General features: G+C 44.9%; 1 protein-coding gene across 6 annotated transcripts in view; it reads left to right on the forward strand.

Annotated features, from left to right (window-relative positions):
• Positions 1-26,488, forward strand: part of LOC139250576 (uncharacterized) — a 336,890-nt gene that overhangs the window by 175,944 nt on the left and 134,458 nt on the right. For all 6 annotated transcript variants that reach the window (XM_070872975.1, XM_070872969.1, XM_070872972.1 and 3 more), the window contains one exon: positions 24,207-24,314. In XM_070872975.1, coding sequence (XP_070729076.1) covers positions 24,207-24,314 — 108 coding nt within the window. The remainder of the gene's footprint in view (positions 1-24,206; positions 24,315-26,488) is intronic.

Below are 26,488 nucleotides of genomic sequence, written 5' to 3' on the forward strand. Positions count from 1 at the left end.
CAGGTGAAAAATAAAATATACATCTTGGGTTCAGCTAACACCAGTGTTATTTTATCAAGTGTATCAAGAACTGACTCCAAATTCTACACAAAAGTGACCATAATAGTGTGCATCCTAGAATTCTGAGGGAAGTTAGAGAGGAAATAGCAGAGGCTATGATCACAACCTTTCAAACATCCTTGGATATGACAATTGTGGCAGAGGAGTGAAGTATTGCTAATGTAATGCCTCTGTTCAAAAAAGGAGAAAGGATAAACCGGGTAACTCGAGTCTAGTTGGAAGAGATTTACTAAAATGTTACTGGGGATGGAAGCTTTAGTTATGAGTAAAGACCAGATAAACTGGGGCATTTTTCGCTAGAACGGATAAGGTTAAGAGGAGATCTTAAAGACATATGAACAATTATAAGCAACTTTAGCAAGGTAAATACAGGATAACTATTTCCCTTGGTCAGTAAGTTGGTAACTAGAGAGCATAAATTTAAGAATTAAGATCTTGCATGTGACCCACATACATTTCTCTTATCTCCGAGAAGGCAAACTGATGAGCAATCCAGTGAGATGTGGTCAATTATAAACCAACAAGATGGTTTATTTTACATGAAATACATGACTGAACGGAATACTATTATTGCAACAAGGTTTATATATTTCCTATCGCTCCTATCTAAAATAATAAAATACACAAACGTCGCTGTTGGTACAGGCCTACTTTCACTTTACCAGTCAGTATTGGTGAACTGACTGGTACTCTCTTGGAAAGAGTATTCTCTGCCTATCTGACAGTTTCAAACTCAAACTTACTGCAAACTGCCGCCTTCTACTGAGAGAAGCCAAAAAAGTTTTGACCTCTGACACTTCTGCAGCTCACCGAGTTGCCAGTCAAACTATCATCTTAGATCAGAAGCCTCTCTGTTTAGCTGTGCTTAGTGAATGAAACCACTATTACAGCTGCAAATTTCTCGAGGAAGTGTTGGAAAAATTGGGGGTAATTTTCAACTTCTCTGCCTGGATGGTAATGTCACAGAATGGACTACCAATTATAGAACCCACCTGATTGGAAATGAAATTCAGGGTGTTTTCTATAACACGCGGGTGATCTATTGCACCAGATTACCCCCCTTATCACAAACTAACCTCTTTTGTGTGAAACACAATTTTGTCATCTTCTTGATCTTGTGCCCCAGCTAAGGGACCTAATCTACAACCCGAGTAGCTTGTTCTTCCTTTGAGTTAATCATTTGTGGACCAAAGTTAAATAGTAATATCAGTAGTAATAGTAAATATCATAATATAAATTAATCCACATCCTTTTTGAGCCAAATTGGCAAACATTTCAAAACATGACAGCACCCAAAGCTGAAAGCAATATTCTAACTGTGGCCTAGCAATGACCTTTGTGTAAGCTATCATTATCTTTTTGGTTTTATACTCTATGTATAAAATCAAGATCCAGTTGATTTTTTTTTGCAGCTTTATCAACTTATAGCCCCACTTTTAAAGATTTGTATCTGACTCCGTAACTCTCTGGCCCCAAGTTTCCACACGCTACAAAACGGGCGCCCCTCCGAGCTGGGCGCCCGTTTTTCGTGCCAAAAACGGCGCCTGAAAAAAAACGCGCGATTCTGGAGCGCCCTGCAGCTCCATGTCTGCTTGGCGCGGCGCCCAGGTGGGCGGAGCCTACCACTCGCGCCGATTTTGTAAGTGGGAGTGGGCGGGTACCATTTAAATTAGTTTTATTCGTGCCGGCAACCCTGCGCGTGCGCGTTGGAGCGTTCGCGCATGCGCAGTGTGAAGGAAACATTGGCACTCGGCCATTTTTGTAGTTCTTTGTAGCTGTTTAATGTTTGAACATTTTTTAATAAAAGCACATTGCCCTTCTATGATCAGCACTGAGGCTTCTTGCAGCAGTGAGAAGGCTGCAGGAAGCCTCAGAAGTTGAGGCAGCCGTTTCCCGACAGCCTCTCCCCCCCCAAAAAAGCCCAGGAGTATGGGGGAAGGCAAACGGAAGGCATGTGAAGCCTTACACTATGCATCAAATGGAGCCCGGGAGGGTGTGGAAAGCAAATGGAAAGCATGAGAAGCCTTACACTATGCCACTATGCATCAAAGGAAGCTCGGGGGATCCCGATCATTGCGCCTGCTCAGCCCTAGGTGTGGTCCTTACTAGGGCGTCGACCTTGGGGAGAGAGAGAGCAAAGAACCTTGTCCTGCCTGCCGTTTTGAGCTTCTTACAAAGGTACAATCGAATCATGGGGGCAATACTGACAATGCCATACCTTGTACAAGCTTTCTGCATGATGATGCTGCGGAGGAGATAATTGATTCGACATCATCGCATGAGGAACCTCAGAGCACGTAGGGTGGTGGGTAGGAGGCTTTACCCACGTCGGGTATATCGAGACGGGCACCTGAGTGATGCAGACTGCGTCAGAAGGTTGTGTTTCCGCAAAGAAGTTGTAACTGGGATCTGTGAGTTAGTAAAAGCAGACCTGAAACCTAGAAGCGTCAGGAGGACTGCTTTGTCAGTTGAAGTGAAGGTTACAGCTGCACTTTCATTCTATGCCTCCGGATCGTTCTAGGCCACAACTGGGGCTGTGGGTGCCATTTCTCAACATGTAGCGCACATCTGCATTTTGCAGGTGATTGCTGCACTATATGCCCGGAGGAATGACGACATAAAGCTCCCCATGACTGCCCAGGCAATGCATGAATGTGCTGTGGGTTTCTCCAGGATTGCTGGCTTCCCAAAGGTACAGGGCTACATTGATTGTACCCACATCGCCTTGCGAACATCTTTGGATGATTCCAAGATGCACAGGAACAGAAAAGGCTTCCACTCCGTTAATGTGCAGCTCGTGTGTGATGACATGCATCGCATCATGTCAGTTGATGCAAGATATCCTGGGAGTACCCATGATGCATTCATCCTACACGAGAGCGTTATATCTGCCATATTTCAGCAGCAGCCAGAAGGGTAGAGCTGTCTACTGGGAGACAAAGGGTACGGCCTCACCACCTGACTGATGACGCCCCTACGCATAACCCAGAGGGAATACAACATAGAAACATAGAAAATAGGTGCAGGAGCAGGCCATTCAGCCCTTCGAGCCTACACCACGATTCAATAAGATCATGGCTGATCATTCCTTCAGTACCCCTTTCCTGCTTTCTCTCCATACCCCTTGATCCCCTTAGCCGTAAGGGCCATATCTAACTCCCTCTTGAATATATCCAATGAACTGGCATCAACAACTCTGCGGCAGGGAATTCCACAGGTTAACAACTCTCTGAGTGAAGAAGTTTCTCCTCATCTCATTCCTAAATGGCCTACCCCTTATCCTAAGACTGTGTCCCCTGGCTCTGGACTTCCCCCAACATCGGGAACATTCTACCCGCATCTAACCTGTCCCGTCCCGTCAGAATCTTATATGTTTCTATGAGATCCCCTCTCATCCTTCTAAACTGCAATGTATAAAGGCCCAGTTGATCCAGTCTCTCCTCATATGTCAGTCCTGCCATCCTGGGAATTAGTCTGGTGAACTTTCGCTGCACTCCCTCAATAGCAAGAACGTCCTTTCTCAGATTAGGAGACCAAAACGCAACACAATATTCCAGCTGAGGCCTCACCAAGGCCCTGTACAACTGCAGTAAGACCTCCCTGCTCCTATACTCAAATCCCCTAGCTATGAAGGCCAACATACCATTTGCCTTCTTCACCGCCTGCTGTACCTGTATGCCAACTTTCAATGACATGGCGCACATTGCGACGCGCAGCATAATAGAGAGGACTATTGGCATCTTGAAGCAGCGTTTCCGATGCCTGAACCATTCCGGAGGCTACTTGCAATACTCCTCTGAGATTGTCGGTCAGTTCACTGTTGTGTGCTGCATGCTGCATAACTCAGCCATCATGAGGCAGCAGCAGCTGGTAGTAAAAGACCCACCTGAGGTGAGAGTGGCTGATGATGATGAGGAAGATGCAGATGACGAGGACGAGGAAGCCATGCAACTACCTGAACTCGGAGCATGACGGCGGAGGAGGGCAGGTCGTCGTGCCTCTTTAACGATTGCTCAAGCCTTGCGCCAGCAGCTCATCCGTGAACGCTTTACTGCCTGAAGGCTCAGCGGCAACTATTGCAAATAGACCATGTTTACTGATTGGACCTGTTCCGTAATGTTGTGTTGTGCTAATGGAACAAATGATGGAAATGATTCTTCTTTACTTCAAAAAGTTGTGTTAATAATGGAACAAATAATGGAAATGATTCAGTTAGAATTTAAAATATATTTTATTCAAAATTTTAACAAACTTACAAACTTTTAAACTTGTAAATTTGCATAATTTACAATTAAAAAAAAAAAATATTTGAGAACAGTTACAACAATAACAACAATAATAATAACAGCAGCAGCTGCAAAGAAAGGCTGCACCCATCTCTCCTCCTCCACCTTATTCTAAGACCGCCCGCTGCGCTTGGTCTTGGTGATTACACCCCTGCCCACAGGCAGTGGTGCAGCATTTCTTGGGTTGGTACCAAGCTTATTCTTTCGAACATCTCGGGTAATGCGCACTTCTTGAAGGGGCGGGGGGTGGGGGGGAGGGGGGCAGGCCGTAATGTGGAGGGCACGGCTTGGGCCTCTTCAGAGGCTGGTCTGAGGACTGGAGTGGGAGTGGCAGTTGTTCTGTCAATGGGTGCGGGGTCTGGGCATGTTCCCTTATTACAGCAGCTAACTCCGACATTCCCTCCCTCATGTTCACTGACATTGTTTCCGCTGCCTGAGACATTCCCTCCCTCATGTTCCCGGACAGTGTTCCTATTTCTCATGATAGTGCTGTTACTTCTCCTGACAGTCCCGGAACCTCATCACCCACCCCACTGATGGTGTCCAGGGGTGATCATGTAAGGTCAATGCTCTCCGCACTCATTGCCATCATCTGAAACACATCTGTTAGATCCTACACCTCAGGAGAGCGCTATCGAGCTCTCCTTCCCCTCCTCACCCTGGATGTGGCACGCTGCATCCCACTGGGACCCGCAGCCTCGGATGGTTGGGCCTTGGGTATTCCTCGCTGCACCCCACTGGCACCCGCAGCCTCTGATGGAGGGGCCCTGGGTGTGCCTCGCTGCACCGCACTGGAATCCCCAATCTCGGACTGTGGGAAACCATGGAATGTCACAACAATACTTGAACCACTCAGGAAAGGGCCTGGTGCCTTAATGAGCGCCTCCTGCACCCTTTCCAAGGTGAGTACAACAGTGGGGGCTTCATCCATCACCTCCCCCTTCCCCTCCCCTGACCCCCATGCTCTTTGTCTGGAAGGAGGGATTGGAAGATGTTCTCCTCTTCAGGCTCGTCCGGGTCTGAATCTTCTTCTACATCGTCAGGGTTGGCCTCAAGTTCTGCAAAATATAACAGAACAGACAAATGGTGAGCAGCAAAGGAGGGGGCAGGGTGGGTGACCTGAGTAGGCTCACACAGCGCAGGCAGCAGGCTGATTTGAAGGACCACAATGAATGATAGCACATTGCATTAACCGAAGCATAGCTGACGGAGACATCCCCACGAACCGAAGCATGGCTAGCCCACGCAGTACTTAACATTTAGCAAAGCCAGATTGTGGAATTTGCAGGACTTACCCTCTCTCTCTCGAGTGTGAGCCCAGCTTGTGCAGTGGTGGTTGCTTTTCTCCAGGCAGGACCTATCAAAGTAGCGACCCTCTCTTGCAGTGGTACAGATTTGCTATGCCTCCTCCTATTTGAGTGCTTCCCATTTGTTGTGTGCCACCTTTCTCTGCAAAGATGAAAATATAACTTTTTAGAGAGGGTGTCTGTTATGTATTAATGCTTGGGGGTCACCAGACACCAGAGAGCGCCGTGGTTGGAGGTCATCGGGCTGTACGCATGTGGCATGTGTGCTTGGTCATCTGTATATAAGCTGGGTGTCTTTGTCACTCTCGGGCTGGAATAAAGATGGATCAGGTTGCACCTGAGTGAGTTTACAGTAACCAGACTCTTGAGTCATTACAATTGACGACGAGGTAATTTAAGAACCTTCGCATGCACAATGGGCAGGGTTGAAATCCTGGAGAGATTCGTGGAGGGCGAGGATTGGGCGGATTTTGTCGACCGCCTGGATCAGTATTTTGTGGCCAGTGGCATGGAAGCAGAGGCATACGCAGTTAAGTGCAGGGCAGTTCTCACCGTTTGTGGTCTGAAAATTTACGGCCTCATGAAGTATCTTCTCTCGCCTGTACATCCGGCGGAAAAAGGGTACGAGGAATTGTGTACATTGGTGGGTAACCATCTGAAGCCACAAGAGGGGATCGTCATATCACGCTTCCGTTTCTACACGCATGTTCGGTGCTGAGAGCCAGGTCGTGTCGGGATTTGTCGCCGACCTACGACATCTTGCTGAGCCGTGTAAGTTCAGGAACATACTGGAAGACATGCTGCGTGGTGTTTTCGTGATAGGCATCAGCCATGATGCGATCCTCAGGAAGCTGTTGGCTGCAGAGACGCTGGATTTGAAAAAGGCCATCGCGACTGCTCAGGCATGCATGACGACGGATGACGATATCATCGACGAGTCGGAGTTCCACGGCAAGCAATGTAAACAAGATGGCATCATTTTTGGGCAGAGCTGCTTACGCAACACCTGCCTCTGCTCAAAGCCTGCCAACTAGTTCAAACCAGATTTCACCCTGTCGGCATTTGGGGGCATCATCGGCCTCATCAGTGTCGCTTTAGATAATACTCATGCAATAGATAGTCGAAAGTGGGGCATCTTCACAGGATGTGTCCACAACGGAGCAAGCGTGGTGCGGCTCACCACGTGGTTGATGAGGACCAGTTCAGTATGGGCCGGATGCGCAACCCGAGGAGGAAGTGAATGGACTGTATTCGTTCCTGAGCAAGAGCCAGCCGATAGTCGTTAATGTGAAGCTGAATGGCATGTCAATGGAGCTGGGCATGAGTGTGAGCCAGTCGATAATGAACCAAAGGACATTCGACAAGCTGTGGGACACTAAGGCTGCGAAACCGAAGCTGAGTCCAGTCAATGTCAGGTTGCGTACTTACACTAAGGAACTCATACCGGTGCTCAGCAGTGCAGCAATCGAGGTGTCATATGATGGTGTGGTTCACGAATTACCATTATGGATCGTCCCAGGTAATGGTCCAATGCTGTTTGTCAGGAATTGGCTCGAGAAAATCAAGCTGAACTGGAAGGATGTCAAGATGTTGTCCTTGGTGGATGATACTTTGTGTGCTCAAATATTGAAAAAGTTTCCTTCTTTGTTTGAACTGGGCATTGGTAATTTTATAGGGGCCAAGGTACAGATTCACCTGGACTCTAATGCAAGGCCTGTCTATCACAAAGCTCGGTCTGTTCCGTACATGATGAGGGTTGAAATTGAGCTTGACAGACTCCAGCGTGAAGGAATCATATCACCGGTCGAGTTTAATGAATGGGCCAGTCCCATTGTTCCTGTGTTGAAGAGTGATGGCACTGTCAGGATTTGTGGAGACTACAAGGTTACGATTAACCAATTTTCGAAACAGGATCAGTATCCGTTACCCAGGGCTGATGACCTGTTCACCATGCTAGCTGATGGAAAGTCATTCACGAAACTGGATCTGACATCGGCCTATATGACCCAGGAGCTTGTCGACACTTCGAAGAAACTCACCTGCATCAACACCCATAAAGGACTGTTTGTCTACAACAGGTGTCCTTTTGGGGTTCGTTCGGCTGCAGCCATATTTCAGAGGAATATGGAAAGTTTACTGAAGTCCATTCTTAGAACTGTCGTGTTTCAAGATGACATTCTGGTCACAGGTTGCGACACTGCTGAACATTTGAACAATCTTGAAGAAGTCCTACAGCGTCTGGACAAAGTGGGACTCAGGCTGAAATGCTCGAAGTAAGTTTGTATTAATGGCACCTGAAATCGAATTCCTCGGGAGGAAGATAGCTGCTGATGGCATCAGGCCCACTGATTCGAAAACCAAGGCCATCAAAAATGCACCCAGGCCTCAGAATGTGACGGAGCTGTGTTCGTTCCTTGGGCTACTCAACTACTTTGGTAATTTCTTACCCAGATTGAGCACTTTACTAGAGCCACTGCATGTGTTACTAAGAATAGGCGATAACTGGGTCTGGAGTGCATCTCAAGATAGAGCCTTTGAGAAAGCCAAGAATCTGCTATGTTCAAACAAGTTGCTTGTTCATTATGATCTGTGTAAGCGTCTTGAATTGGCCTGTGATGCTTCATCATATGGGGTTGGCTGCGTACTCCCAACAAGCAAATGAATCGGGCAAGCTACAACCTGTTGCGTATGCTTCGAGAAGTCTGTCTAAAGCGGAAAGAGCTTACAGTATGATAGAGAAAGAAGCTTTGGCCTGTGTGTATGGGGTAAAAAAAAATTCACCAGTACCTGTTTGGTCTTCGTTTTGAACTAGAAACGGATCACAAGCCACTCATTTCATTGTTTGCGGAAAACAAAGGTATTAATACCAATGCATCGTCCCGCATTCAAAGGTGGGCGCTGACATTGTCTGCCTTTGATTACGTCATCTGTCATAGACCTGGTACTGAGAATTATGCCGATGCACTGAGTCGTCTGCCCTTACCCATAACTGAGATGGAGGTGCCTCAACCTGCAGATCGACTGTTCGTAATGGATGCTTTTGAGAGTGAAGGAACCCCTGTCACTGCTCAACAAGTTAGGATCTGGACCAGCCATGACCCTATTTTATCGGTTGTGAAACGATGTGTGCTCAGTGGTGATTGATTTGCCATATCTATGGAGATGCGTGAGGAGACCAAACCTTACAACCGACGCAAGGATGAGCTGTCCATTCAGTCAGACTGTTTACTGTGGGGTAATCGTGTAATCATGCCGAAGAAAGGACAAGAAAAATTTGTATGTGAACTTCATAGCACTCATCCTGATATTGTCATGATGAAGTCCATTGCTAGGTCTCATGTATGGTGGCCTGGAATTGATTCTGATCTGGAATCATGCGTGCATCAGTGCAATACTTGCACGCAGCTAAGTAAAGTACCAGCGTAATCTCCGCTGAGTCTTTGGTCGTGGCCATCCAAACCATGGTGGAGGATCCACATTGATTTTGTGGGCCCGTTCTTAGCAAAGATGTTTTTTGTCGTTGTAGATGCATATTCTAAATGGATAGAGTGTGTTATTATGTCATGCAGCACATCTACAGCTACCATTGAGAGCCTTCGTATCATGTTTGCTACTCATGGTTTGCCTGACATTGTTGTGAGCGACAACGGATCTTGCTTCACAAGTCTTGAGTTTCAGGAGTTCATGAAACTCAATGACATCAGACATGTGAGGTCAGTTCCATTCAAGCTTGCTTCTAATGGTCAAGCAGAGCGTGCTGTTTAAACCATCAAGCAAAGTATGAAATGTGTAACTCGGGGCTCACTGCAGAGACGGTTGTCATGTATATTGCTCAGTTACAGATCAAGACCTCATAAGCTTACTGGGGTTCCTCCTGCTGAACTACTGATGAAGAGAAATCTCAAGACCAGGCTTTCTCTTGTTCATCCTGATTTGAATGATCATGATTTGAATGAAAACAGACGTCAAAGTGAGCAATGGTGTCATGATCATGTTGCCGTGTCATGTGACATCTCGGTCAACGATCCAGTTTATGTACTGAACTATGGTCAAGGTCCAAAGTGGATTGCCGGCACTGTTATAGCCAAGGAGGGTAACAGAGTGTTTATTGTCGTGCTTAAGAATGGGCAAACAGGCAGGAAACACCTTGACCAGGTTAAACTGCGGCACACGGATGAACTAGAATCGAGTGAGGAAGATGCAGTCAGTGATCAACCAACCATTGTTCACTCATCAGAAGACTCTGCTGACATTACTGACTCTGAACGTTCAGTCTCTGATGTGGTCATGACCACTCCCATCAGATCGGCTACTCAGCCCTCAGTCTCAACGGACTCAGAACGCTCGCCCAAAGCCAAAGTTGAACTGAGCCGATCAACTTGTGAGAGGAAAGCCCCAGACCATCTTAATTTGTAAAAAGACTGTTGTTAAAATTTTAAAAGGGGGATGTTGTTATGTATTAATGCTTGAGGGTCACCAGACACCAGAGAGTGCGGCGGTCGAAGGTCATTGGCCTGTATGCATGTGACATGTGTGCTTGGTCACCTGTATATAAGCTGTGTGTCTTTGTCAAGCTGGCACTCTTGGGCTGGAATAAAGATGGATCAGGTTGCACCTGAGTGAGTTTACAATAACCAGACTCTTGAGTCATTACAGTGTCTTTCTGCTGGGTGGGACATATATAGCTGGTCACTTTTACAATTGCAATCCCATTGAATAAATTAAAATATTACTTACACTAACTACTTGACCAAGGTCCTGCCATTTCTTTTTGCCCTGGCCTCCAGACCTCGGGATGGTCACCATTGCACAGTAATCTTCTGCAAGTTGGTTCCAGCGTTGTTTCTTTTCTTTTGGTGAAACTTTTATGTGACCTCTGCTGGTGTCCAGCTCGTGCCATTTGGCCTCAATTACAGTAACTAGTGCCTCCATTTCATTCTGTAAGAAACTCTTGGTCCTTGAGCCGCGTTGGATCTTGTATTGCAGCTCCGATTTTTCCACTGAGAATTAAAGTTCTCACACACGCTCTTTAAATATGGCCGAATGCAGACCGGGAGCTGTACTGCGCACGCGCACCCATAGGAATCACGGCAAAAACATCCTTTTTTTTCTCTCACATGTGCAGAAGGGGGGACATCGTTTTTTCCGGCGCAGGCATTAGGCTCCAACCCCTCCCTGAAGCTAAAGGACAAGCTGCGCAGCGCCGCGCCAATTTCAAAAAATAGAACGGGGAAAGTTGCTACTTTTCTTTTGGAGTAGTTGGGGCCAAGAAAAACGGGCGTAACTCTGGCAATACGCCAAAAAATGGCATTGGGGAACATTGAGCCCATAGAATGATTCCAGCACGGATGAAGGCCATTTGGCCAGTCGAGCTCGTGTCAGCTCTCCGCCCTTTCCCCTTGGTCCTGCAATTTTTTTTCTTTCAGGTACTTATCCAAGTCCCTCTTAAAAGCCTTGATTGAGTCTGCCTCCACCACCCTTTCAGGCCGTGCATTCCAGATCCTAACCACTCGCTGCGTAGAAATTGTTTTTCTTATTTTGCCTTTGGTTCTTTTGCTAATCATCTTAAATCTGTGTCCTCTGGTTCTTGACCATTCTCCCAATGGGAACAGTTTCTCTCGATCAACTCTGTCGAGACCCCTCATGATTTTGAACATCTCCATCAAATCTCTTCTCAATCTTCTCTGCTCCAAGGAGAACAACCCTGGCTTCTCTAGTCTGTCCACGTAACTAAAGTTCCTCATCTCTAGAATCATTCTCGTAAATCTTTTCTGCACCCCCTTTAAGACCCTCACATCCTTCCTAAAGTGCGGTGCCCAGATTTGAACACAAGTTTCCAGTTGAGGCCGAACCAGTGTTTTATACAGGTTCATCATCATTTCCAAGTTTTTGTACTCTATACCTCTATTTATGAAACCCAGGATCCCGTATGTTTTTTTTAACTGCTTTCTCAACCTGCCCTGCCTCCTTCAACGATTTATGCACATATACTCTGTTCATGCACCCCCTTTAGGATTGTACCCTTTCGTTTATATTTCCTCTCCTCATTCGACCAAAATTAATCACTTCGCACTTCTCTGCGTTAAATTTCATCTGCCACATGTCTTCCCATTCCACCAGCCTATCTATGTCCTCTTGAAGTCTATTACTATCTGCTTCACTTTTCACTATACGTCCAAGTTTTTTGTCATCTGCAAATTTTGAAATTGTGCCCTGTACACCCAAATCCAAGTCATTGATATATATCAAGAAAAGCAGTGGTCCTGGAACAGACCCCGGGGAACACCATTGTATACCTTCCTCCATTCTGAAAAACAACCTTTCACCACCACTCTGTTTCCTGTCACTTAGTCAATTTCTTTTCCATGCTGCCACTGTCCCTTTTATTCCATGGGCTTCAACTTTGCTGGTAAGCATATTATGTGACACTTTGTCAAACACCTTTTGGAAGTCCATGTACACTACATCAACCACATTGCCCTAATCAACCTTCTGTTACCTCATCAAAAAACTTGATCAAATTGGTTAAAGACGATTTGCCTTTAACAAATCTGTGCTGGCTTCTCTTAATTAATCCACACTTGTCCAAGTGACTGTTTATTTTGTTCCTTATTATTGTTTCTAAAAGCTTCCCCACTACCGAGGTTAAAGTGACTGGCCTTTAGTTGCTGGGTTTATCTTTACAACCTTTTTTGAACAAGGGTGTAGCATTTGCAATTCTCCAGTCCTCTGGTACCACCCCTGTTTCTAAGGAGGATTGGAAGATAATGGCCAATACCTCTGCTATTTCTTCCTTCACTTCCCTCAGCGTTCTAGGATGCATCCCATCTTGTCCTGGTGACTTATCTACTTTAAGTGCAGCCAGCATTTTTAGTACCTCATCTTTATTCATTTTTATCCCATCCAATATCTTCTCTGCCTCCTCTTTCACTATGTCTATGGCAGCATCTTCTTCCTTGGTGAAGTCAGATGCAAAGTACTCATTGAGCACCTCAGCCTTACCATCTTCACTCATAGGTCACCTTTTTAGTCCCTAATTGGTCCCATGCCTCCTCTTACTACCCTTTTACTATTTATATGCCTCCCTTTGGATTACCCTTTATGTAAGCTGCCATTCTATTCTCATACCCTATCTTTGCCCCTCTTATTTTCTTTCTCATTTCTCCTCTATACTTTCTATATTTAGCCTGATTCTCAGATGTATTCTTGACCTGACATCTGTCATACGTGCTCTTTTTCTGCTTGATATTACTCTATCTCTTTCGCCATCCATGGAGCCCTGTCTTTAGTTGCCCTACCTTTCCCCCTTGCGGGAATGTACATCGACTGTACCCAAACTATTTCCTCTTTAAAAGCAACCCATTGTTCCACTACAGTTTTGCCTGCCTATCTTTGATTCCAATTTACAAGGGCCAGATCCATTCTCATCCCACTGAAATGTGCCTTCCTCCAATTTAGTATTTTTACTCTAGATAGCAAATCTAAACCTTATGATACTATGATCACTGTTCCCTAAATGTTCACCTACTGACACTTGCTCAACTTGAGTTACCTCATTCCCCAGAACTAAATCCAGCAATTTCTCCTTCCTCGTTAGGTCGGAAACATACTGATCAAGGAAGTTCTCCTGAAAACACTTCAGAAATTCTTCCTCCACCCCCCCCCCCTCTGTTCTTTACACTATTTCTATCCCAGTCTATAGGCTCAATTTTCCCCAAAGCATTTTTTTGGCGTACTTGAAAAGTTACGCCCAATTTTTAGGGGTCTAAGTACGGCCAAAAAAAAATTCTAAGTTTCCCCATTGGATTTCTTAATTTTGGCGTGGCGTAACCCGACTTTTAGTTTTGGAGGTGGAGTCTTGATCTGCGCCAAAAAGATCGGGCTGCCATGGTAACCAGGGACACAATGCAAGCTGAGACTGCAAAGTGAACCATACAGCCAGCTCAGAACACATTAAAAGAATTGAAAAACACAGAGCAGCAACTTACCTCCAACCCCGCCCGAAGGGCTTGCCGGTCCGGTCCCATTCTCGGTCCCCAATCTCCCGGTCCGGTCCCATTCTCGGTCCCCATTTTTTCTCTCTTGCTCTCTCACTTTCTTGCTCGCTCTCTCTCTTTCTCTCTCTCTCTCTCTCTTTCTCTCTCTCTCTCTCTCTATCTCTTTTTCTCTCTCTCTCTGTGTGAGTGAACCGGGGACCGAGAATGGGACTAGACAGCCTTCGGGTGGGGTTGGAGGTAAGTTGCTGCTTTGTATTTTTCAATTCTTTTAGTATGTCCGGGCATCTGCTGTGCCGATTTCCTTACCTGCGCCGATTCCCTTAACTCTCCTGAAGGTTCTTCTGAAGAGGCCACATATGCTCGCCTAACATATGCTGGTCTAAGCAGAACTAGAGTAACTCTCAGCTGGCCAAACTTCCCTAAATGGCCAGAATTGGTGTAGGTGGCAGGTTACACTCCCTTTGGCTGAAAAAAAAACTGAACAAAAAAAATCATAAGTAACTGAGTTACGCTAGTGCAAATTGATTGGGGAAACTGTGGTTTTTCAACTTAGGCCAAAAAGAGCAGCCTGCTCCAAAAAAACAGTGCAAATCACTAGGGAAAATTGAGTCCAATATTCGTATTGTTGAAGTCCTCCATTATCACTACTCTATAATTCTTGCATCGCTCTGTAATTTCTTTACAAATTTGCTCCTCCATATTTTTCCCACTAGTTGGTGGCCTATAGAATACACCTAGTAAAGAAAGAAAATACTTACATTTATATAGCGCCTTTCACAACCATCGGATGTCTCAAATGCTTTACAGCCAATGAAGTACTTTTGGAGTGTAGTCACTGTTGTAATGTAGGAAATGCGGCAGCCAGTTTGCGCACAGTAAGCTCCCACAAAAAGCAATGTGATGATGACCTGATAATGTGTTTTGCTATGTTGAATGAGGGATAAATATTGGCCAGGACACGGGGGATAACTCCCCTGCTCATCTTCAAAATAGTGCCATGGGATCTTTTATGTCCACTTGAGAGGACAGACAGGGCCTTAGTTTAATGTCTCATCTAAAAGACAGTGCCTCCAACAGTGCAGCACTCCCTCAGCACTGCACTGGAGTGTCAGCCTAGATTTATGTGCTCAAGTCCCTGGAGTGGGACTTGAACCCACAACCTTCTAACTCAGAGGTGAGTGTGCTACCCATTGAGCCACAGCTGACACACTCTAGCCATATCGATTCCGTCCTCGACCCCACCAGGACTTCGCTTCTCTCCAGCACTGTAACATTCTCCTTAATCAATACCGCCATAACATCTTCTAGCTTTCTTTCCCTATCTTTCCTAAACACCCTATATCAAGGAATATTTAATACCCAATCCTGCCCTTTTTTGAGCCAGTCATCTGTTATTGCCACAACATCATATTCTCATGTGCCTATTTGCGCCTACAGCTCACCAACAATTTTTATTATGCTCTGTGAATTCGCATACATACACTGTAAATCTATCTTAGACCATCCTGTATTCTCTCTTAGTCTGACCCCACCTAATACCTTACTATTTCTTGCTTTAGTGCTATCCATCTCGCCCAATCCTTTTCCCTTCGGTTCTTCTTTCTACTGCAACATCCTGGTGCCCATTCCCCTGCCAGCTCAATTTAAACCCTCCCCAACAGCACTAGCAAAGGATATTGGTACCTGCTCTGTTGAGGTGCAACCTGTCCGGCCTGTACAGGTTCCACCTCCCCCAAAACTGACCCCAGGAATCTGAAGCCCTCCCTCCTGCACCATCTCTCCAGCCATGTATTCATCTGCTCTGTCCTCCTATTTCTATAGTCACTCGCACAGTAGTAGAGATTACAACCTATGAGGTCCTGCTTTTTAATCTATTTTCTAGCTGCCTAAAATCTGCCTGCTGGACCTCATCCCTCTTTCTACCGATGTCGTTGGTGCCAATTTGGACTACAACCGAGAAGGTTGCTGGGATGTTGGATGAGATAAAAAATAGATACCGACGAAGTAGTAGAAAGGCTGTTAGTAATTAAAGTGGATAAGTCACTCAGTCCAGATGTGATGCATCCTAGGTTGCTGAGAGTAGTAAGAACAGAAATTGCAGAGGTGCTGGCCTCGATCTTCCAACCCTCCTTCGATACAGCGGTGGTGCCAGAGGACTGGAGGATTGCAAATATTACACCCTTGTACAAAAAGGGAAGAAGGATAAACCTGGCAATTACAGGCCAGTCAGTTTAACGCAGTGGTGGGGAAGCTTTTAGAAACAATAATCTGGGAGAAAATTAACAGCCACTTAACAAGCATGGACTAATAAAGGAGAGCCAGCACGAATTTGTTAAGGGCTAATCATGTTTGACTAACTTGATTGAGTTTTTTGATGAGCTAACACAGAGGATGGATGAGGACAGTGCCGTTGATGTATATATGGACTTGCAAAAGGCATTTGATAAAATACCACATAATAGGCTCATTAGCAAAATTGAAGCCCAAGGGGCCAGAACGGCATGGATACAAAATTGGCTAAGGAACAGAAAACAGAGAATTGTGGTGAATGGCTGTTTTCAGACTGGAGGGAGGTGTATAGTGGTGCTCTCCATGGGTCAGTACTAGGACCATTGCTGGTTTTGATACACTTTAATAGTTTGGACTTGGGGATACAAGACCTGTAATAAATTTATAGTCCTTTTGGACTGTCTGTTCAGTCATTCGAAGCTGCTTCCATATTGCTAACAATTATGATGTTTATTTAAGCATAAATAAGACTTCATTCATGCAATGTGTGAGCAGCAGTTTACAAGGAACAATTGAGAGTTATATTACCCCGTTGATCCTTAGGTAGGGCTGTGACTTTGTCCCTTGTACTTCGTGCAATTCATCCTCGTCCACCCCCAGCTCGAACCTCTAATTTAAGAGTGGCTACAGTCCCCACAGTTATACCCCAAAAATCTAAATTGTGGCGAAATTCATCCAATCATCTAGCATCCTTAGCCCCATTCTACCCAATCGTGGGATTGGCACGTACACGTCCAGGCACAGACAAGGCCTGGGCCTCCCTTATATTTGATTTTAGCCTCTCTATGAGCTGTCCTTATTCAGCAGTTAATGGAGACCTTGGGGTCAAGTTTCAGCCTGAGTTGCTCCTATTTTTTTGGAGCAACTGGTTTAGAATGGAATATATTAGAAATTGCAATTCTCAGCATTTAGTTTGCTCCAGTTCTAGTCAGTTAGAACAGTTTCATTTTGGAACAGATTTTTTTTTCAAAAGCGGGCGTGTCCGGCCACTTACGCCTGTTTTGAAAGTTTAGGCAGTGAAAATTTACTCCAAACTAACTTAGAATGGAGTAAGTGTAGATTTTTGTATGCTCAGAAAAACCTTGCCTACACTTTACAAATAAGGCATAGGTTACAAATCAGGCGTAGGGCATGAGGAGGGGGTGGGGAAGGGATGTAATTAAATTCTACAAGCATTCAACAGTCTTAAAGAGCCATCCAAATAAAGAGCCATCCTCAATAAAAAATTATAAACAAAGCAAATACAAAATATTGAATATTCCTACCTGTGAGAAGCAGCAGCAGCCTTCGAGCTGCGGTCCTTCAGGCCAGCTTTCCATCTAGGAGACAGGGGCGGCGACAGTGACTCGACGGCAGCCGAAGAAACACCAAGCAGCCTCCGAGCTGCGAGGGAAGCTGAGGCTATTCGGCCACGGGATAGGGGCGGCAGCAGTGGCTGACAGCGGCCGAAGACACAGCAAGCAGCCTTCGAGCTGCGAGGGACGCTATTCGTCCAGGGGACAGGGAGAGGCAGCCAGATAGCCAGTTTGAAACTTAAATCTGTAATTGCAAAATGGGTGCTGCATTGTCAACACCGCGGATTATACAATGGTTCGCCAACAATTCACTGCATAGGAGAAAATTGATTGGAGCTCACCGCACCAGGAACGTCATAGCCCGTAAGCTGATGGGCAGGAGACCTTACCCACGTCGGCAATATCGAGCCAGGCGCTCGTACCTGGACATGAGCGAGGCTGATTGTGTCAAAAGGCTGCGTTTCTGCAGAGAAGTTGTCGTTGAGATCTGTGATCATCTGAGAGCAGATTTGCAGCCCAGCAGCAGAACGTCAACTGCCTTGTCTGTTGAAGTGAAGTTAACAACTGCACTTGCCTTCTATGCCTCAGGATCGTTTCAGGCTACAACTGGAGATGTGTACGCCATCTCTCAACGTGCAATACATGGCTGCGGTTACCAGGTCATGGCTGCACTGTATGTGCGAAGGAATGACTTCATCAAGTTCCCAATGACCGCGCAAGCGATCCATGAGAGAGCTGTGGGCTTCTTCAGGATTGCTGGCTTCCCAAAGGTACAGGGCTGCATTGATTGTACCCACATAGCCTTGCGAGCACCTGTGGAGGATTCCGAGCAGTACAGGAATAGAAAAGGTTTCCACTCCATCAATGTGCAGCTTGTGTGTGACGACAAGCAGCGCATCATGTCAGTCGATGTGAGATAACCTGGCAGCACCCATGATGCGTACATCCTACGCGACAGCGTTATATCTGACATGTTTGAGCAACAGTCAGAAGGGCAGAGCTGGCTACTGGGAGACAAAGGGTACGGCCTGACCACCTGGCTCGTGACGCCCCTACGCGTGACACGGATGGAAGCTGACCGTCAATACAACATGGCGCACATTGCGACATGCAGCATCATTGAGAGGACCGTTGGCATATTGAAACAGTGTTTCCGATGCCTGGACCATTCCGGAGGCCACTTGCAATACTCTCCTCAGATTGTCGGTCACTTCACTGTTGTGTGCTGCATGCTGCATAACTTAGCCATCATGAGGCAGCAGGAGCTGGTAGTGGAACCAGAAGACCCACATGAGGGTCCAGTGCCTGATGATAGTGATTTGGAAGAGCAGGATGAGGATGATGACGATGATCAGGAAAGCATGCAAGTGTCTGATGCCAGAGCACGAGGTCGGAGGAGGGCCGCCCATCGTGCTCCTTTAACGATTGCTCGAGCCCTGCGCCAGCAGCTCATCCGTGAACACTTCAATTACTGATGCCTGAGGGCTCTGCGACCACTGTTCCACATGGACATGTTTATTTTTTGGAGTTGTTCCTACGTTGTGTTGTGTTAATGGAACATGATTCAGTTTTAATGAAAAAATATTTTATTGAAAAGTTAACGTCACTGTAATAAAATATTTGTTGTATCAAACTACTTTTTAACATGACTCTTGAAGATCACTTAAAAACTTTAAGATCACTTATAAACTTGTAAAGTAAGAAAACAATTTCAATGTGAAAAATCTTACACTTAAGATCACTTAAACTTCAAGATCACTTTTAGGTGCAAAATTTAAAAAGTTACAAAAAGTGAGAGCATTTACACTATAAGATCACTTAAAAATCCTAAGATCACTTATCAGTTGTAAAGTTACAAAACTTACAAATCTATTTCAATTTGAAAAACACTACTACAGCTACATCAAGAACAAGAACAAAAGCAGCAAAGATAGGCTGCAACCATCTCTCATCCACATCTCAGTGAATGTTCACTTCTTCATGGGGGTGTCATTTGATTGGCGGGGCTGTGTGCCCTTATTGCAGCAGCTATCTCCATGGGGGCCTGTGCCGTCACTTGCATGCCCTCCCTGACGGCCTGTGCTGTCGATTGCACTCCCTCGGACATTCCTCCCCTAATTTCCCGTGTCATTACTGCTATTTCTCCCGTCAGTACCGTCACCTCTTCACCCACTGGATTGACGCTGCCGATGAGTGATCGGGTAAGCTCATTGGTCTCCATACCCAATGCCACAACCTGAGCCGCATCTGTTCCACGTTGCATCTCAGGAGAGCGTGTCTCCAATCTCCTCTCTGCCTGGGTCTGCCTTGCGGCACCTCTACACTGGGAGGCGCAGGTTCGGACGCTTGGTGTTCCAAACGGCACCACTACACAGGGAAGCGTGGGCTGGGACGGTGGGGCGCTCGGTGTTCCAGACGGCAGTACTAGAGAGAGAGGCACGGGCTGGGACGGTGGGCCGCTCGGTGTTCCAGACGACAGCACTCGAGTGCGAGCTGTGGGCTGGGATGGTGGGTGAATGGGTGTAAACTGCTCCATTATCTTACCAGTACCACTGGGACCCGCAACATCGGAATCAAAACCATGGAAGGTGGAACCAGAACCTATGCGAGTGGGAGGCGCAGGCTCGGATGGTGGTGCACTGGCTGTAAACTGCTGCATTACACCAGCAGCACCACTGGGACCCGCAACATTGGAATCAAAACCATGGAAGATGGAACCAGGACCTATGCAAGGGGTTGAAACTCTGATGCCCCTTAATGGGGGCTCATAAACATTAATTTGGGAGCTCTCCCCTGTAGACATTTCAGTTAGCGCCGCCATCATCCAGTCTGGATCATCCGCATCTGGTTGTACAGGTCCTTGTTCTGTATCTTCAGGATCCTCAGGGTTGGCAGCAGCAGCATCGTCATCATCATCATCATCATCATCATCATCATGTTCTGCAAAATACATCAGAACAGTCAAATGTTTAGCAGCAAGGGAGGGGGCAGGATGGATGGCATGAGTACTCTCACACATAGCAGGCCAGGCAGCAGGTTGATTTGAAGGGCCACGGTGCATTTTCAGGACTTAACCTTTTCTTCGTGTGCGGGCCCAGCTTGTGCTGTACTGATTGCTTTTCTCCATGTACGACTCATCATAGCAGCTACCCTCTGTTCCAAGGGTGTCAGTGGATGCAGATTGGGCGTGCCTCCTCCTGTTCGAGTTGCTTCCCTTTTCTTGTGGGCCAATTTCTTCTGCAAAGAGTAAAATATAACTTTTTACTGAGTGCGTCTTTCTGCAGGGTGGGACATACAGATAGTCACATTACAATTACGATTACATTAAAAAATGAAAATATTACTTACACTAACTACTTGACCAAGGTCATGCCATTTCTTTTTACACTGGCTTCCAGATCTCATGGTATGCACCACTGCGCAGTAATCTTCTGCAACTTAGTTCCAGCGTGTCTTCATTTCTTTGGGTGGCACTTTTATGCGACCACTGTTGCTGGTATCTAGCTCCTGCCATCTCTGCTCAATGACGTTGACTAATATCTCCACTTCCTCATGCAAGAAATTCTTTGTTCTTGGTGGACGTTGTTCCATTGCTGTATTGAATTGACACTCTTATTTTTCAAAACACACAGTCCTTATTTTGCATGCACCTATGCAGCACTTGTTCTGGAAGTTTAGCAGTGAAAAGCAGCATTCACTGATTTCAGCAGGTGATTTCTTCAACAGTGCTGCTAAAAGCTATCCTTCAGGCACAAAAAATCACCAAAATTCAATCCCAAGCCTTTCCAGAGGTTCACAAGACAAATCAGCACTTTTCTTCAAGTTCCTTTAAAAATGGCTGAGTGCCAATGTTTATGGGCTACTGCGCGTGCATGCGCGCTTCAATGCGCACGCGCAGGGCTGCTGGCATGATGTTCTCTCATTTGACTTAGCCCCGCCCCCCTGCATTTGCAGAATCGGCGCGACTCTGTGGCTCCGCCCCCTGCTGATGTCTGCGCACCGCGCCGAGCTCCGAGGGACCTGCAGGAAGCCCGAGAATTGCAAGATACATTTTTGTCGCGCTTTAGGCGCGAAAAACGGGCGTCCATGTCGGGTCTGCGCCGTTCTAGGCGCGGCCCGAAACTTGACCCCCTTGAAACTAGTGACAATTCTTGATGTAAAGAAATCCTAACTTAAACATCATTTTCTTTACTAATTCTAATAAAGGAGAAATAAAACCAGTCTAGCAAACTTAATATTAAACTGCAACCTCGCAAAGCTTTAATACTGAAAAATAATTTAAAAAGGATTATATTGGATGATATTTCAACAAATAACAAGACTTCTCTGATAAGCATGGCTACATCTAGGGAGTGATGAGAGCTAATGACTTCATGTCTCAAACTGGACCTCCCTCCTTTAGCTTGCAATAAGAACCATTAGTCACATTAGTCACATTGAAGGCCTAAAAGCAATTTATTTTGAAGAGCAGTAATTCAAGCCAAGGCTTTAGTTATTTAACCTTTGAAACTTCTAAATACCCTCCTAAGCCTATATTCTTACAGGCACAATTTAGAAATTTACAGATGACACGAAACTTGGAAGTGTAGTAAACAATGAGTAAAATAGTACTAAACTTCAAGAAGACATAGATAGGCTGGTTGCTGGTGGAATAGATGGACACATGGCAGATGAAATTTAACACAGAAAAGTGTGAGGTGATACATTTTAGTAGGAAAAATGTGGAGAGACAGTACAAGCTAAATGGTACAACAGGAGATTTGATAGAGATGTTAAAAATCATGAATGATTTCGACAGATTAAATAAAGAAACAATTTCCAGTGGTTGAAGGGTCAGTAACCAGAGGACACAGATTTAAGGTGATTGGCAAACGAACTAGAGGCAACATGAGGAAAAACTTTTTTACGTAATGAGTGGTTAGGATTTGGAATTCACTCACTGCCTGAAAGATCAGTGGAAACAGATTCAGTAGTAGTTTTCAAAAGGAATCGGATAAAAAATGTCAGGGATATGGGGAAAGAGTGGGGAAATAGGACTAACTGGATTGCTCTTCGAAAGACTCAATGGCTTCCCTATGTGCTGCAATATTCTCTGATTCTATAATTAAGGTATATTGCTCTTATTTTTCCTCCCAAAATGTATCACCTCATATTTCTCTGTGATAAACTCTATCCAGTTTTGATTCCCTGTTTCCAACCAACCATTGGCAACATCACACTTCCCCATTTACTAAACACAGCTGTGTTTATGCCTGGGTTCTCCTGCTTGTCTGCTGTAACTTGAGCACATAAATCCAGGCTGACCCTCCAGTGTAGAGCTGAGGGAATGCTGCACTGTTGGAGGTGCCGTCTTTCAGATGAGACGTTAAACCTGCTCTCTCAGGTGGACGTAAAAGATCCCATGGCAATATTTTCAACAAGAGCAGGGGAGTTATCCCCGGTGTCCTGGCCAATATTTATCCCTCAATCAACATAACAAAAACAGATTATCTGGTCATTATCACATTGCTGTTTATGGGAGCTTGCTATGAGCAAATTGGCTGCCGCCTTACCACATTAGACAGGTTAGATGCAGGAAGAATGTTCCCAGGGGTCACAGTCTAAGGGTAAGGGGTAAGCCATTTAGGACCGAGATGAGGAGAAACTTCTTCACTCAGAGAGTTGTGGGCATGTGGAATTCTCTACCACAGAAAGTTGTTGGGGCCAGTTCGTTAGATATATTCAAAATGGAGTTAGATGTGGCCCTCACGGCTAAAGGGATCAAGGGGTATGGAGAGAAAGCAGGAATAGGGTACTGAAATGCATGATCAGTCATGATCATTTCGAATGTTGGTACTGGCTTGAAGGGCCGAATGGCCTACTCCCGCAACTATTTTCTATGTTTCTATTACAACAGTGACTACACCTGAAAGGTACTTCATTAGCTTTAAAGCACTTTGAGATGTCCAGTAGTCATGAAAGGTGCTATACAAATGAAAATCTTTTTTTCTTTCTTTAACATTGGTGGAAGAGCCCTGGAAAAAAAACGGCATAAGTAAAGTTATGGTGGATGAGTGGGAGAACCCCTGCGGAAATTCGCCCCCACGCTGTCTGGTATCAATAGGGAAATCATTGATTTATATTTGATGATGATAAGCTGCTGGACAACAAACACAGCTTAATGTCTGAGAAAGGTTAAGTTCAATAGTGTTTCTGACAGTGGATAACAGATGGAAGCTAAGACTATTTCTCAGCTTCTTGCCCATTTCCCTGAATTGCTTCTCAATAGAAAAGTATCTTGAACAAAAATCAAAAATTGTAGATGCTGGAAATCTGAACCGTTGGAAACAATCATCAGGTCAGGCAGCATCTGAACAAGCAAGTTAAACGTTTCAAGTGTGCAAACTGTGTCACGATGGGGGGGCTCCCTACCCCAAGCACCAACTCTCTCCATCCCTTGTATCCTTCAAAGCTATCTTTGGGTAGGTTCATGCAATGTGCAATAAATCACTTCCCTCACATGTCTCCAATACTCTGAAGATTGTGAATGATTTATTTTATGCTCACATGTATACCCTGTGCATTATTTTTGGTTTTATTCACCAGAACCTTAAACTCTGTCCACATTCAACCAGCTGTTTTAACAAACTATAACAGGAATTACCTGGTGAATTACTTCAACCCATTCAATGTATGTACTTATTACTGAGTTGAAACCTCCCAGTTATTATGTATAGAAAATAAAATCGGGCATATTGTAAACAGGCATTGATCCACTATGAACCCGAAACGTCGACCAATTTCACCCCACCTATCTCATGATCCTGCTACACACACATATATCTAATCTGAAAATGAAGATAAATTGAGTTTTTGAAACCATGTTCCCCTCTAAACTACTCAAATATATTACTTGTTCTCGTATTCATTTAATCAGAACAGTATTAGAAAAGATGTTTCAAAATAATGAATGCTTTAATTTTCTTTGTACAGGATGCTTCCTTGGCATATGAACAAGAAATAGCTGATGAAGAAAACTTTACTGCCAAAGAAGCAGAAAAGAGGAAAAATGATCTCTCTGCATTAGAGAAATTGTTTCGGGTATTAATATTTTGCTGATATTTCATTGATATTTTCGTATTAGGTTTAAACTTCGCTGATAATTTTACGTCTTGGTTAATTGTTTTCAGTAAGTTTTTGGCACTGAATTTAAATTGGTTTGTGAAGAACACAGTAATACTAATGGAATAGTGAAATTACCTGCACTGCATTTAAAAATAGATCATGTACACCTCATCAATGGCTCAGTGAGATTACCAGTTATCTCCATCCCCCTCCCTGCCCACTGTCTGAAGCTGAAATGGATTTTTCATAGCCTCAGTGGCCTATTTGATCTTGAGCTGAGCTTCCGTAACATCGCCCAACTCCACTCCTGCCTCAGCTCATCTGATGTTGAAACCATAATCCATGTCGTTACCACCAGACATGACTATTCCAATGCTCTTCTGGCCGGTCTCACATCCTCCACTCTCTGTAAACTTGAGGTCATCCAAAACTCAGCAGCCAATATCCTAACATGCACCGCTCCGTTCACCTATCACTCCTGTGCTCGCTGACATACATTGGCCCGGTATTTGCAGTAGTGATAATGGCAAGGCTGTCAGTGCTTGCCGTTATTACAGGGTAAAAATGACAGCAACTTCTGGAGCCCGCACTTGCACAGTTAAACGCGGAAATCGGGAAATTGCTGTCAGAGATATCCTGCTCCTCCACAAGATGCACTGTTGCAGTCTTCGCTGATGGAATCAGCACAGAATCACTGATTTGGCATGAACTACTTACCCACTAATCTCACTGTAAAGACTAATGAAAAAGTTAAGCCTTGTTCAATCAGAGTTTTTAACTAACTCATAATTACTGCTGAACAACTACTCTGACCCTGAAAAAATAATTTTACAAGTGTGGAGTCCCAATCCCTCAGAAGGAAATTTAAATGTTGCAGGTTTTTAAAAAAAAATATTTTTCACGTTTGTGTTTTGCTATTTAAGTTTCTCCCTTAACCCCATTTGAAAGTCCCAATCTTTAATTTGCTTTCTGAGCAATGATTTAAATGTGATTTATATTCTCTGATTTTTACTTCCTGCTTTGCTGTCTGTGAGAATTCTTCAATCTGATTGGTTGATCAGCCTGCCTGTTGCCTGCCCTGTTGTTAGATGCCACAGATTCCCTGCAGAAGGCGGCAAATTCAAACTGACATCGGAATAGAGGGGGTCTGTGCTTTAGAACCCGCTAAAACTTTTTTGAGGTCAAGGACAAATGTCGTTCCTTCACCACTGACTGTAAAATTCAGGCCATAGGCTCCTGGTCCGGCAACACCTATATTTTAAAATTCTCATCCTTATGTTCAAATTACTCAATGGTCTTGCCCCTCCCTATATTTGTATCCTCCTCCAGCTCTATAACCCACTGAGAACTATGGGCTCCTCCAATTTTGGCTTTTTGCGCATCCCTGATTTTCATCGCTCCGCCATTGGCCTTCATCTGCATTGTCTACATTCTAAACTCTAGAAATGTTGGTTCCTTTAGAGGATGAGACTGGGGAATTAATAATGGGGAACAGGGAAATGGCAGAGACTTTGAACAAATATTTTATATTGGTCTTCACGGTAGAAAACACTAAAAGCATCCCAATAATGGATAATCAAGAGGCTATAGGGAGGGAGGAACTAAAAACAATCACTGTCACTAAAGAAGTATTCGGTAAAATAATGGGACTAAAGATAGATAAATCCACTGGACCTGATGGCTTGCATCTTAGGGTCTTAAAAGAAGTGGCTGCAGAGATAGTGGTTGCATTGGTTGTGATTCTGGGGAGGTCCCAGTGGATTGGAAAACTGCAAATGTAATGCCACTATTTAAAAAAGGAGGCAGACAGAAAGCAGGAAATTATAGACCAGTTAGCCTAACATCTGTGGTTGGGTAAATGCTGGAATCCATTATTAAGGAAACAGTAGCAGGACATTTGGAAAAGCATAATTTAGTCAAGCAGAGTCAGCATGGTTTTATGAAAGGAAAATCATATTTGACAAATTTGCTAGAGTTCTTTGAGGATGTAACGAGCAGTGTGGATAAGTGGAAACCAGTGGATGTGGTGTATTTGGATTTCCAGAAGGCATTCGATAAGGTGCCACTTAAAAGGTTACTGCACAAGATGAAAGTTCATGGGGCTGGAGCGTAATCTATTAAGCATGGATAGAGGATTGGCTAACTAACAG

The sequence above is a fragment of the Pristiophorus japonicus genome, unplaced genomic scaffold (assembly GCF_044704955.1).
Source record: "Pristiophorus japonicus isolate sPriJap1 unplaced genomic scaffold, sPriJap1.hap1 HAP1_SCAFFOLD_393, whole genome shotgun sequence".
In the NCBI taxonomy this organism is placed as follows: Eukaryota; Metazoa; Chordata; class Chondrichthyes; family Pristiophoridae; genus Pristiophorus; species Pristiophorus japonicus.